Source organism: Molossus molossus, unplaced genomic scaffold (assembly GCF_014108415.1).
Source record: "Molossus molossus isolate mMolMol1 unplaced genomic scaffold, mMolMol1.p scaffold_m16_p_12, whole genome shotgun sequence".
In the NCBI taxonomy this organism is placed as follows: Eukaryota; Metazoa; Chordata; class Mammalia; order Chiroptera; family Molossidae; genus Molossus; species Molossus molossus.
Genome location: NW_023425347.1, coordinates 11,726,072 through 11,738,290, shown reverse-complemented (window position 1 = coordinate 11,738,290; position 12,219 = coordinate 11,726,072). Strand labels below are relative to the sequence as shown.

General features: G+C 48.9%; 1 protein-coding gene across 1 annotated transcript in view; it reads right to left on the bottom strand.

Annotated features, from left to right (window-relative positions):
• Positions 1-12,219, bottom strand: part of LY86 (lymphocyte antigen 86) — a 60,052-nt gene that overhangs the window by 24,664 nt on the left and 23,169 nt on the right. Inside the window, exons 2-3 of the mRNA XM_036256394.1 lie at positions 1,691-1,777; positions 396-524 (exon numbers count right to left, since the gene is read on the bottom strand). Of these exons, the coding sequence (XP_036112287.1) occupies positions 396-524; positions 1,691-1,777 (216 nt within the window). The remainder of the gene's footprint in view (positions 1-395; positions 525-1,690; positions 1,778-12,219) is intronic.

The following is a 12,219-nucleotide window of genomic DNA, read 5'->3' as shown; positions in this document are numbered from 1 at the left end:
AGAAAGCTTCCTTTTTCCCTTTTCTTTCCAGAGCCCATTGCCGTGTTGAGGAGAGCTGCCAGGAAAGAGGTCGCTTGGGAAACTTGGAAACACTAGACCGGCAGTGGATTTGTGAAGCTACTGGTTCTTCCTGTTGCCAGCCCCCCACCCCCACTTTTATAAATAAGGCGCCACCACTCACACAATGTTGTGTTTATAAAGCACCTCATATGCTCGTTTCACTTGATTTGCTCACCGACCTTGTAAGGTGGGCCTGGTGGACAGCCTGTGGCTACTTTTATGGGACACAGCTCTCAGCTGCTGACCCCGGAGCCAAGCCCGTGCACAGGGGAAGGGTGGGCGGCCTGGCGGAGAGGTTCCTGGGCCCCGCAAGCAGTGGGCAGACAACAGCTTACCCCCTTTCCTTCTCCCGCAGAAAGAAAACCTGGGCAGGTCCTCCTCGCAGATGGCATAGGAGTAACTCAGGAAGGACGTTCCTTCAGTCAAGAGGGTTATGCCCAGAAACAGCTCCTTGATGTCCTCTCCTAAAGCGAAAGAGATGACCAGCTTTACTCCGAGTGAGGGTATGAGCCCCAGGAACTTTGCTTTCCCGCCGTCTGGGCTGCACAGGGCAGTTTTCTCCCTTTCTGGGCGAAGCAGGACCCGCGGTGCAGCCCTGGGCGGGAGAGGAGGCTGGTGGGCTCGGAGCAGGCAGCGTCTGCTGTGCTCGCCGCCCTGACAGGGCCCCTTAAGGTGATGGCTGCAGGTCTGGCTTCCAGCACTTTCAGCCGGTTGTATTAGATACCTCCCTGGTAGCGCTGGGGCGTGGTCAAGCCTGCACCCCCACCCCCGCTGCTTGGCAGACACTGTAGCATAGTTACACAGGAGCTACAGGGTGCTCCGCGGCGCTGGCTTCCAGTTCTTTCTGAGACTTGTTTTCCATTCTGCCCTTTTAGGTTGTGCTTATTCCTCCTTCCATCTGCATTTCTCCCTTCCTCTCCTGAAAGCACTTCTCAAGCTGTTGCTATAGAGTCCAGATACTGTGTGAGGTTTGCAAATACAAAGATGCAGAGTTCTCGGACTCTGGGAATGTGCCCTCCATTTCTGTGGAATGATTCCACACGCCAAGTTGATTAAATCCTGTTGCTCTGGTTTTGATAAAACTCTTTTAGAAAGGAGAATTCTAGTAACTATAGCAATATAATGACTAATTGTAATGGCATTAATGGCCACATAAATATAAACAGTCAAAAAGCATTCTAGCTCACTGCTCTGGGTGGAGTGAGAAGGTCTTGCATGTCTTTGCCTAGGTTGAGGTTTAAGAACTTATATCAGCTATTTGGGAAATGAAATAACACAAAGACAAGCCATGTTTGTTGCTGAGATAACTAAACAAAATCTCTCTCCTGAGCAAACATCAATACTTAGGCTCAACACATCTGCTTTCTTTGCTGGATATACTGATTCCAGGTGTTTGTATCATCCCAATGAGTGCCCAGGGTCTTTTCAGTACAGAAAGCACAGCAGTAAACAAGAGTCCCCTGGATCTGGATTTCCCCGGGGAGAGCTGACGGTGCAGGTGGAAGCATTGCTCACCCCAGAGGGGTGGGCCAGTGGCTGAGCCGGACACTGCACTTAATGCAGGCGCTGGGTGTGTGAACCAGGAAGAGGCTGTGCAGTGTTTTATTTCATGGCAATAGTTTTTACTTACTCAGAATGATTCCAAATCTAATGCTGAGATTGGATTTTAAATGTTGGGAACACTGGTCCACAGAAAAGCCAAAATCTTGTAATGGGTCTGCCAAAAAGAAAACAACAGATTCCTGTGAGAACACTGCTCTGCAAACTCATATTCAAAATTCACAGCTACTATATCTATATGAATCACTGAAACTGATGTAAAGACATACTGCCCAACACATTTTTGCATAGGTCCATGACGCTTCAGCAGCCCCGCCCAGTCTCTGCAGTGGCCGCCGCTCAGTGTCACGTTCAGTCTCGGGTATGAGAACGGTCTTGATGGGTGGGTTACATCTTCACTTGTAAAATTTTTATCATGGTTTGAATCTTCTTATTTTCTGAACTTAGACTTAAAATTGCTCACTGATTGCACAAAACAATTTACAACGTATTTATTATTATATTTATTTATTTTAATTTTTTTTCTTTATTGATTTTAGAGAGAGAAAGAGAGAGGGAAAGAGAGAGAGAAACATCGATGAGAGAGAACATCGATTGTGGGGATCAGGCCCACAACCTGGGCATGTGCCATGACCAGCAATCAGACCGGTGACCTCCTGGTGCATGGTCATTGCTCAGCCACTGAGCCACACCGGCCAGGGCACAGTCGGCCCTCGTTTATCGCGGTTATTCAGTTCCAGACTCTACCGCGATAAATTAATTTCCGTGAAGTAGGATTCTTTATTGATATACAGTCGTCCCTCGCCACTTCGTGCTTCCACGTTCGTGGCTTCACGCGATTGCGGTTTTTTCACATGTAGTACAGTGTAGTATTTGCAAAAACCGCAATAGAGTGAAACCGCAAACGTGGAAGCACGAAGTGGCGAGGGACGATTGTATTATTATATTTAAAGCAGAGGGAAATATATGCAGATTTTCAAAGTTAAGATCTGCCTTTATAATTTCATCCCATTCCATCCCCTCCTATGCAATGTAATACTTTTTTTCCAAATATTTCTCTACATGTCAGGTACTGTGTTAGAGATGATAAGGACTACAAAGATAATTTTTTTACACATAATTTCTACTTATTCAAAAAGCACCTGTGGCTCATCTACGCCTTAGAAGAGAGTCCGGAAACAGCCTCCGGCCCCATGTCCCCTCCATCTCCCCACTTCATCCTCATCCCCCGGCCGCGGGGCAGCATGAGCACCCAGGGATCCCCGTGTCCGAGTCGCACATGCGCTTCCTCCGCTGACAACGGTCTCACCCCTTGGGCCACGGTAGGTGTTGCTCATTCCCATCTTCGTTGTGAAGGCTCCCCTGAGAGTCCCTGAAATACTTCTTTGCGTCTCTGAATTCTTAAAACAGTTGTGTCTGAAATACTTTCTAAAGGGTACACACATGTATGACTTACCCTTAACACTTAATCGAAACACGGGACTTCTGAAAGGCGGGAGCCGGGGCTTTGTTTTCCATTTCTTTTTCCTTCGTGTGTGTTTCCCACTGGGCCTGGGAGAGGAGGGCTGGCTCTACACTGCACTAGTCACTGAGCAGTGCACTGTGTTTATGAGCGTTTTCCACTTAATTCTTCAGACCCCCGGCGTCTAGCAGAGAGCCCGCGGCCGGACACACGGCAGCACTCCATAAATGCCCCTCGTGGAGGAATGGGCCGCGCAGTCAGCTACTGTCTCTCAGCTCCAGACCTGCCTCCGAACTCTTGCTCTGTGAAGCTGGGGCTCTCTGCAATCATGTTTCTCCTTTACCGGCCGCCAGGGGGTGCTGGGCAGAGACTGAGGCCGAGCGAGAGGAGGGTGTGCTTTCTTGCACGCTTGCTGGTACTTGAGCGTGTCACCCAGTGATGGCCTGTCACCCCGGCAGTTGGTTCCAGTGTCCAGCTCTCTTTTGCACCTTCTCAGAAACAGCAGAGGCTCCACGGGCCCCTAAGCTCCTGTGATGACAGTACCTCAGAAGCTGTCACCCTTCCCTGGCAGTTGGTGTCTCAGCTCCATAGGCCCTTCTTTCAAGCTTCTAGGTTCTAATAGCTCCAACCTCTGCCCTCTACTCTCCCAGCCTTTGGGGTGGTAGCTGCTTCCTCACTGTCCCTTTGTGCTTTTTGGTTTCCTAGCAACTGCTTACACAATTCCCTATATTAAATCCTCTCTGTTAAAATGACTGACATGGTGCTGTTTTCCTGACCAGACCCAGACTGCTACAATAAATAACGATCTTGAGAGAGGTATAATTTTTCCCATTTCATAGATAGGAAAGTATAGACTCAGAGAGGTGGTATTAACTTGCAGGGTCAAGATTGAAACAAGACTTAACAACAAACAAACAGACACATAAATAATTGCCAGCTAGTACCGTGCGGAGGTATTTACAAAGCAGGGCCTCAAAGACGTTCGTTAATTATTTGACTTGCAAGATTGCCTGGAATGTTTTGCGTGCAGACCTATGGCATCTGCTAGTTCTCCTTCATAACTGCTTTCGATTACAGCTGAGCGATGAGCTCACATTTGTCAATGCTAGTGTTCCAGACCGTTTTATCACCCACAGTGCTGACCTGGAAGAGACATAATTGTCTGCGATTTCTGCATTGGAAATGATCACTAGGCAATTTCAGCCTTGCAAATCTAATCTAGTGACCTTTAATCTGGTCACTTACTTTTCTGGGAGGAAAAGCCATTTTTTCTTCTGCTTGTTTTACGTCTTCATAAGCATCTCGCTGTCCCAGGGCTTCCTTGGGCTTGGGGAGGAGGAGCAGGGGGTAGAAATACAATTGTTTGTGTTACATATTTGGCACTCAGTATTGAAAAAGAGAGTGCAACTAGCAGATGCTTAGGAAAGTATATCTCAAAATTGTGAATAACTTTAGGTTGCTGTCTGAGGAAAGATAAAAGAAGCCGTGAGTGTGATGCTTAGCCAGTTAGCAGTTGTAGAATTATACTGTATGCTTCTCAACATTTCAGAGGTAGAAATAAGGGAATAAACTAAGGGCAAAAGAAGGAAATGAAACATCTCTTTGAAACTGGAAATATATTGTTAAGAAAATAATCTAAATAAGGAACAAAGTCACAAAGGAAGATGTGTTTATAAACACAGAAAATTATGCTGCTGACAAAGTGCCGAGGGCTTGGCTGATCTTTCCTGGCAGTGATTTCCGCCTCATCTCCGGGAGCGACCACGCAGTTTGCAGTCGTCTTGGGGAAAGTGACGTCGGTTCCTCCCATCCCCAATCCCATCCTCATAAATGCACATCCTTCCCTATTGATTTGTATTTGCACTCAGCCACTTAGCTTAACATGCCCTGTAGGACATTCGTTTTCTCCTACACTTCCTTCCCCCCTCTACTGGGTGCTGCAGGGTGGGGTCCCCAGCCTCAGGGCCAGCATAATGCTGTAAGAATATACTAGGTCTCCAGTAACCGTTGCTGAATCAATAGTGAGGGTTACATGTGCATTTCTTTGGGGGGTCCTCTTGTGCATTGTCCTCTCACCCCTGGATCCCCACAGCACTCCTGCCCCCAACTCTGGCGTGACCACCAAAATGTCTCCAGACTTTGCCAAATATCCTCGGGGCACAAACTCGCTCCTGGTGGAGAACCGCTACTTTAGAGAATTGCTTGTTCAGTTACCAGCTTACCATTTTATTTTATTTTATTTTTTAAAATCCTCACTCAAGGATATTTTTCCATTGATTTTCAGATAGAGTGGGAGGGAGGGAGGGAGAGAGAGAGAAACATTGATGTGAGAGAGACCCATTGATTGGCTGCCTCCTGCATGACCCCAACCAGGGCTGGGTTTTTAAACTTGCTGCAAAGCAGGTGGAGCATTGGCTTTCCTGCTTCCACGGGGGTAGAGTTCTGACGGCCACCCTGAGAAAGAGCTGACACTCCGGCCTCACCTCCCCGTTCATCCCCAAGCCCCTGCCCGAGCTCGTCCAAGTCATTCCTGCTGCACGAAGTTTGTCTCCCTCTGTTCTGACCCTCCCTTCTCTCTTCTTCTCCCTCCTCTCACTTCGCTCCTCCTCCTCTCTCTCTTCCTCCCTCTCTGCCTTTCCCTCTCTCATTTGCTCCTTGCCTTCCATTCACAGATGGATGGCATCCTGAGATCCAGAACACTGACTTTTCTTCTAACATATCTTACCCCGTGGTTCACTGCCTGTAACCCACATTACTTTAGGAGCTGGTATTGCTTCCTGCGTGTTCTGGGAGAAGAATGCAGGCCGACTCTGGAGTGTTAGATATGACAAAGCATGTTTCCCAGCATGCTTCCTACAGAGGCCCAGCTTGGGGGTGAGGGGGTGGGGAGGGCAACGGAGAACGGGGAGGCTTTACCATGAACGCACAGCTTAGATGATGCACTGGTGAGATCAACTTGAACAGTTTATGGAGAGGAAAAATCTTGGGCAAAGAGATTGTGAGTGAAGCTGGTTTGCTTTGGTTGCTTAAGAAAATAGCACCAGGTAACTTCTTGTTAGTTAATAAAACAGAGTATATTAGGGTTCTCTAGAGAACATAGATATTCTCTTGTATATTTATAATATATGTGCATTACATGGAGAATATATATATAGTGAATACAGGTAGTATATCTAAACATCTGTCTATTTATCTGAGAGACTTACTATAAGGAATTGCCTGACAGCTGAGGGGTCCACAGTGACTGCAGTCTACAGGACAGCCCAGCAGGCTGGAACCAGGTGTGAGGTGCTGTCTGCAGGGCGGGCCAGCAGGCTGGAACCCAGGTGTGAGGTGCTGTCTGCAGGGCGGGCCAGCAGGCTGGAACCAGGTGTGAGGTGCTGTCTGCAGGGCGGGCCAGCAGGCTGGAACCAGGTGTGAGGTGCTGTCTGCAGGGTGGGCCAGCAGGCTGAAACCCAGGTGTGAGGTGCTGTCTACAGGACAGCCCAGCAGGCTGAAACCCAGGTGTGAGGTGCTGTCTGTAGGACAGGCCAGCAGGCTGAAACCCAGGTGTGAGGTGCTGTCTGCAGGGCAGCCCAGCAGGCTGAAACCCAGGTGTGAGGTGCTGTCTGCAGGGCGGGCCAGCAGGCTGAAACCCAGGTGTGAGGTGCTGTCTGCAGGGCGGGCCAGCAGGCTGAACCCAGGTGTGAGGTGCTGTCTACAGGACAGCCCAGCAGGCTGAAACCCAGGTGTGAGGTGCTGTCTGCAGGGCGGGCCAGCAGGCTGAAACCCAGGTGTGAGGTGCTGTCTGCAGGGCGGGCCAGCAGGCTGAAACCAGGTGTGAGGTACTGTCTGCAGGACAGGCCAGCAGGCTGAAACCAGGTGTGAGGTGCTGTCTGCAGGGCGGGCCAGCAGGCCAGACAGTCAAGATAGCATGTTGCAGACTTGAGACCGAACTGCTTCTTTAGGAAACCTCAGTCCTGTCTCTCAGGGTCTTGGACGGACTGGCCGAGGCCCACACACAGTATGAGGATAATCTGCTTTACTCACCGTCTACTTTTGTAAATGTTAATCACATCCACAATGCCTTCATGGCAACATCTTGACCTAACAGCTGGGCATCAGAGCCTGGCCAAGTTGGCACATCAAGTTCGCCATCATGGGGCCTCCTAGGTCATACTGCCCGAGCCTCACAGCTCTTCCAGGTGTGGTTCACAACCCTTCCTACTCTGACATGGTCACTATCAGCTCAAGATTCAGATGCCTCTAAGTCACTGGTTCTCAACCTGTGGGTTGGGACCCCTTTGGGGGTCGAACGACCCTTTCACAGGGGTCGCCTAAGACCATTGGAAAACACATATTTCCAATGGTCTTAGGAACCAAGACACCGAGACACGGCTCCTCTATCTGTCTCCAGGCGGGTCCGCCCACATGCAGATACGCCCACGTACAACATGACTGTACTAAAGGGTCACGGCATTAGGAAGGTTGAGAACCACTGCTCTAAATGGTTCCATGTTTGTGGAATGAAGCTTTTGAGCCCCTGTTAGTGGCAGGAAACATGCTGAGTGCTTGAGATGTAGAGATTAGAAAAAGTCATCTCAGTTCTCAGGAGTATTATGAATAGGGATGTCCTGGTCCTGCGGAAGCACAGAAAGTGAGCCAGTGGGAGCCACTGATGCTTTTAGAGGGAGAGAGTGACATGATCTGATCTGTGATTTCATTGCCTACAATAATTTATCTCCTTTCTATCCAAATCCTGACCTCTGTGGGAAATGTTACTTCATTCCACAAATGCCTTTCTCTCCATGCCTCTGCACTGTGATCTCTGCCAGTTATTTAGCATGTAACAGACTACATTGTGTAGTTAGCAGTATTTTATATGACGATGCCTCGCCTCCTCGAACCATGTCTGATCCTCAAGGGCAGGACGTTTCTATTATATCTTATTGTATTATATTCTCTATGTCTTCGATTACCCCTCCCCTTCTCATTGTGGCTGACAGGCACCTGCAGGGGCAGGTGCTAACTCAGTGTTTGCTGGATAAAAGGCTCTTGCTTTAAATTTCTACTTTCAGAAAACATATTTACTTCTAGCTGTGGTGTAAAAATAAATTTGGACAATTTCCAGTAAATGTTTTGTGAGAGGTTTAGATCTCATACAGGAAAACTTTGGTTGTTTCTGTCCGGCCTTTCGGACCTTCACAGTCCAGCCCAGCCACACTCCCTCCAGGAGGCTTTCCTGTCTGCCGTGCCCCTGGTCTCGCAGGGCGTCTGTAGACACCTTTATCATACCTTTATCGTCATGACGGTGGTAAGTACTGCTCATTTGCCCCTCTCATGGGTCATATTAGGGTAGGAACTATGCTTTATTCATCTTCAGATAACCAGTGTCTACCCTTGTGGATATGCCCAAGAATATCACTTGGTTGGATAAACAGATGAAAAGTCGAGAAGGTCAGACACTTTGATGAGAGCAGGAGGGATGCTGAGCTTTGCTGGGCACCGACAATGACTTGGAAGCCTAACCTGTGAGGCTGCTAGTACCCATCTCTCCTCACACTTGGAAGGCTCTCTGAGAAGGTTCGGTGCGCTGGCTTCGTCGTCATAATGTGGGGATTTGCATCAGGATAGAGAGTCTGTGTGTAGCCGGAAACCCAGTCCCAGGCCAAATGGTAGCAGATATTCCTCTGTCATCTTTCAGAATTCTTTCCAAGTAAAACAAAATAACAAACAGACTTTGCTCTTGACACCTTCCTTTAGGTTGGATGATTATCTGTTCTGAAAGCTTGGACTCTGTTTACAATACAGGTCTAGTCATGTACGAATCTGAAAACTTGCCTTCTTGCATGGCTTTATTTTGATTGGGGGGTTTTGATTTTCTGTGTGATACATAGGATAACACGCAAGGGTCACTGTGAATTGCTAAAAAGAGGATGATGAGTAAGGCTTCGGTGAGATGCCATTACTGGAAATTCGTTACTGGAGAAACACAAAATTAACCTTCCTTTTGTCCGTCCTTGAGGCCACTGTGGTGTGTTCCTCCCGCTCCTTCCCATTCTCTGTCCCCGACTTTGAAGAGAAAGAAATGACTTAGAACGTGGCAAACATATTCTAATTATGCTGTTCTGCCATTTCCTGGTCTCTTCTTCTACACCTGTCAACTCTGACCACTACAGAATAGCACAGCAAGGACCCCCAGTGGGCCATGGCTTCAGAGAAGAGTAGTTCCATCCCCGTTCAAGTCTTTTTGGTCAGCATGTCATTGGGAAGACACTCACACATTTAAAGTCAGATATATGATCTGGCTTCTTGTGTGTTCCAAGTGCTTAGACATGTTCTTGATATCGACTACAATGAACACAGAGTGGACATCATTGCCGTGGGTTATCTATCGTCTGGGATGTGAGAGGGCAAGAAGGCGAACACCTTGGGGCTGTCTGGTAAGTTTGGGGAATGCATTGTTGAGTAGGGAGGGCTGTTTGCGCTGCCGGATTACGGATTCCTTAATGTGTCTGCTTCTAACTGCAATGGGAATGGAATTCATTGGGATTCGATGGGAAAGGGGTGTTTACCTGCAGCCTCCCTGGGCCTCTGAATTCTACTCCCCCAGAGTAATGGCTTCCATCAGCTCAGGAGATGGTGGTTTTTGTATCATAATGTAAACATTAGAGACCATGAAGGGATAAATGGCAATGAAGATGAGCTTTTATCCAAAATACCTCACCAGATGTCTTAAGGAAAATAAGGACCCATCAGAGGCCGCTACACTTGATCTGTTGCATCTGAGGAGAAGACAACGATGAACGCTGAATGCACAGGTGGGTTGTGTGTTACCAAGAGGGCACTGTGCTGCCACACGGCGCAGAAAGTTAACATGAGGATGAGGGAAAACTGGAACCTGTCACCCAGGTGACAGACACTGGCTTCTCATTCATTTTACTGCGCATCTGACGTTTGGCAGGAAGAGCACTAGGCCCAGGGTACAAGCCAAGTCAGGAAATGGATGGCAACACTTCCATTATTAATTATAATACTATACAACTGAATGATAGACTCATCAAAAGATACATGTGTACTTCAATCTCTCATTTTATATTCACCATCTGGTCCCTGCTTTGTGGTGTCCTCTGGGCAAGGCGTGGCTTCCCCGGCTCACTCCATTCTGCCTGCCTGGCCCCTTTCGATCGCAGTGACAGGGTGTCATTCACTCTTCCAATCGTGTTATTAGCTGTGTAGTACGTGCCAGACACTGCTCTCTGCGACGGGGCCAGTCTACCCAGAGCCCGGGATTGGTTACTAGTGATGAAACTGCCAGGGCCCCCCCAAGTCTAGACACATCCGGGGAACTTGCCTATTCTGTTTGGTATTGATCGTTGTTTAACTTCCTGTTACTAATCTGGAGTCAGGCCACGTGGGGTAGAAAACTGAGTAAAGCTAGCTTGTTCTGCCTTTTTGTTTTACTTTGTGTTTTGAATGGGAGAGTAGGGCTCACAGCATGTGTCTCCCCTGCACTCTAGGCTGGGGACCCGGGGTTCACTAGCCGGCAGGCCCCTCCCCCGGGAGGGCTCCTCGGTGACCCCATGACTCCTGGGCTTAGGAACACTGGGAACCATGGCAGTATTTAGTGACATCGAGACACGACCAGATACACCTGTCATATTTCATGTCTGCATTTTGGCAAATCTGTTCATCCTCTGACAGGGAATAAGAACTGGGCCGGGATGTACAGGGTGCTGTGTGGATGAGCCCTGGTGCTTTCTCGGTAACGCTGAAAGGAAACCCTCTCCCGCTTCTGGAAGTTGTGAACTGGGTGTGGATTTTTAAAAAAGCGAATGTGAGCCCTGACAGGGTCGCTTATTTGGTTAGAGCATCGTATCAATCAATACACCAAGGTTGCAGGTTCAATCTCCAGTCAGGGCACACACAAGAAGCACCCAGTGAATGCATAAGTACATGGAACAACAGATAGATGTCTCTCTTTCTCTGTCTTTCTCTCTCTCTTCCTTTCCCTTCTCTCTCTCTCTAAAAAAAAAAAGCTAAGGTGTTTGTCCTTGGCGCCTGGTGTGTGGAACACGATGCATGAGTGACAGAGCTGGGGGACCGGCTGGGAGGTAGCACCCGACGGCAGCCCTGGCAGTGCTCATTCACGGAACCGGATTTGAACCCAAAGTACCGGGAGGTTCTAAAGTGTACCTGAATCGTCGGTTCTCTCCCAGTGCTTGTGAGTGGCCAGGATATCAGGCATCACTATCCCCATATGTGATGGAGAGGCTGAGACCTGGGGCAGGGAAGGGACTGTCCCCAGACTCCGCCCCCAGTGCTCTGTGCCCCCTGTGGCTCTGCCCTCGGGCTGCCACGTGGGAGAGACGAAAGGCAGGAGAGGGCACTCCTTAGAAGAAGCAGAGCTTTGGGCAGAGGCAAGATGAGCGCCAAGCCCACTCCTCTCACGCTGCGGCTGATCGCAGGAAGGAACGAACACCCAGCGTCCCATGTCGCTGGGCTTGCAGGCTGGGACCACACAGTTCACCGCCACCGGCAAAGGGGCCGCTGCTTCTCAACCCACAGGACACTGGCGTAGTTCAGATGAAAAGCAGAGGCACTGGAAGGTTTTTGTTGGAATGAAGAAAAGTAAGTTTGCAAAGCATCTGGGCCAGTGCTGGGCAAATAGTAGAAACTCAACAGTTGAGTAAAAAAAGGGCGAATTTTGATAGAAGGGCAATACTGACTATTTTCATTCCCGCTGTAGAAGATAAAGCCAACCTCTTTTAGAATTTTTTTTTTTTTTTTTACCACCAGAACACTCTAGATTTAAAATAATTTAGTCAAGTTCGATCTATATTTCTGAAACAAAATCTAGATGTCAGCGAGGGCCTTCTAGCCCCCAAGATATAAACAGGATCGCACTGAACGCCATTTGCGATCAGGGATCTTTGCCCCCAGCGGCTCTCAAACGCGACTTCGGGTTGGAATCACCTGGGTGGCTCTAAAACGACCGGAGCCTGGGGCCCACCCCAGAAACCGTGTGCTGCCTGGGCTTTGGGATTTTCCAGCTCCCAGCTGGGTCTGTTGCTCGGCCTCAGCGGAAGGCCACTGCAATGAGCCACATGGGGCTCTGTGCTCACTCCCCAGTGCATGAGCTTGGGGGGCGGGGGGCT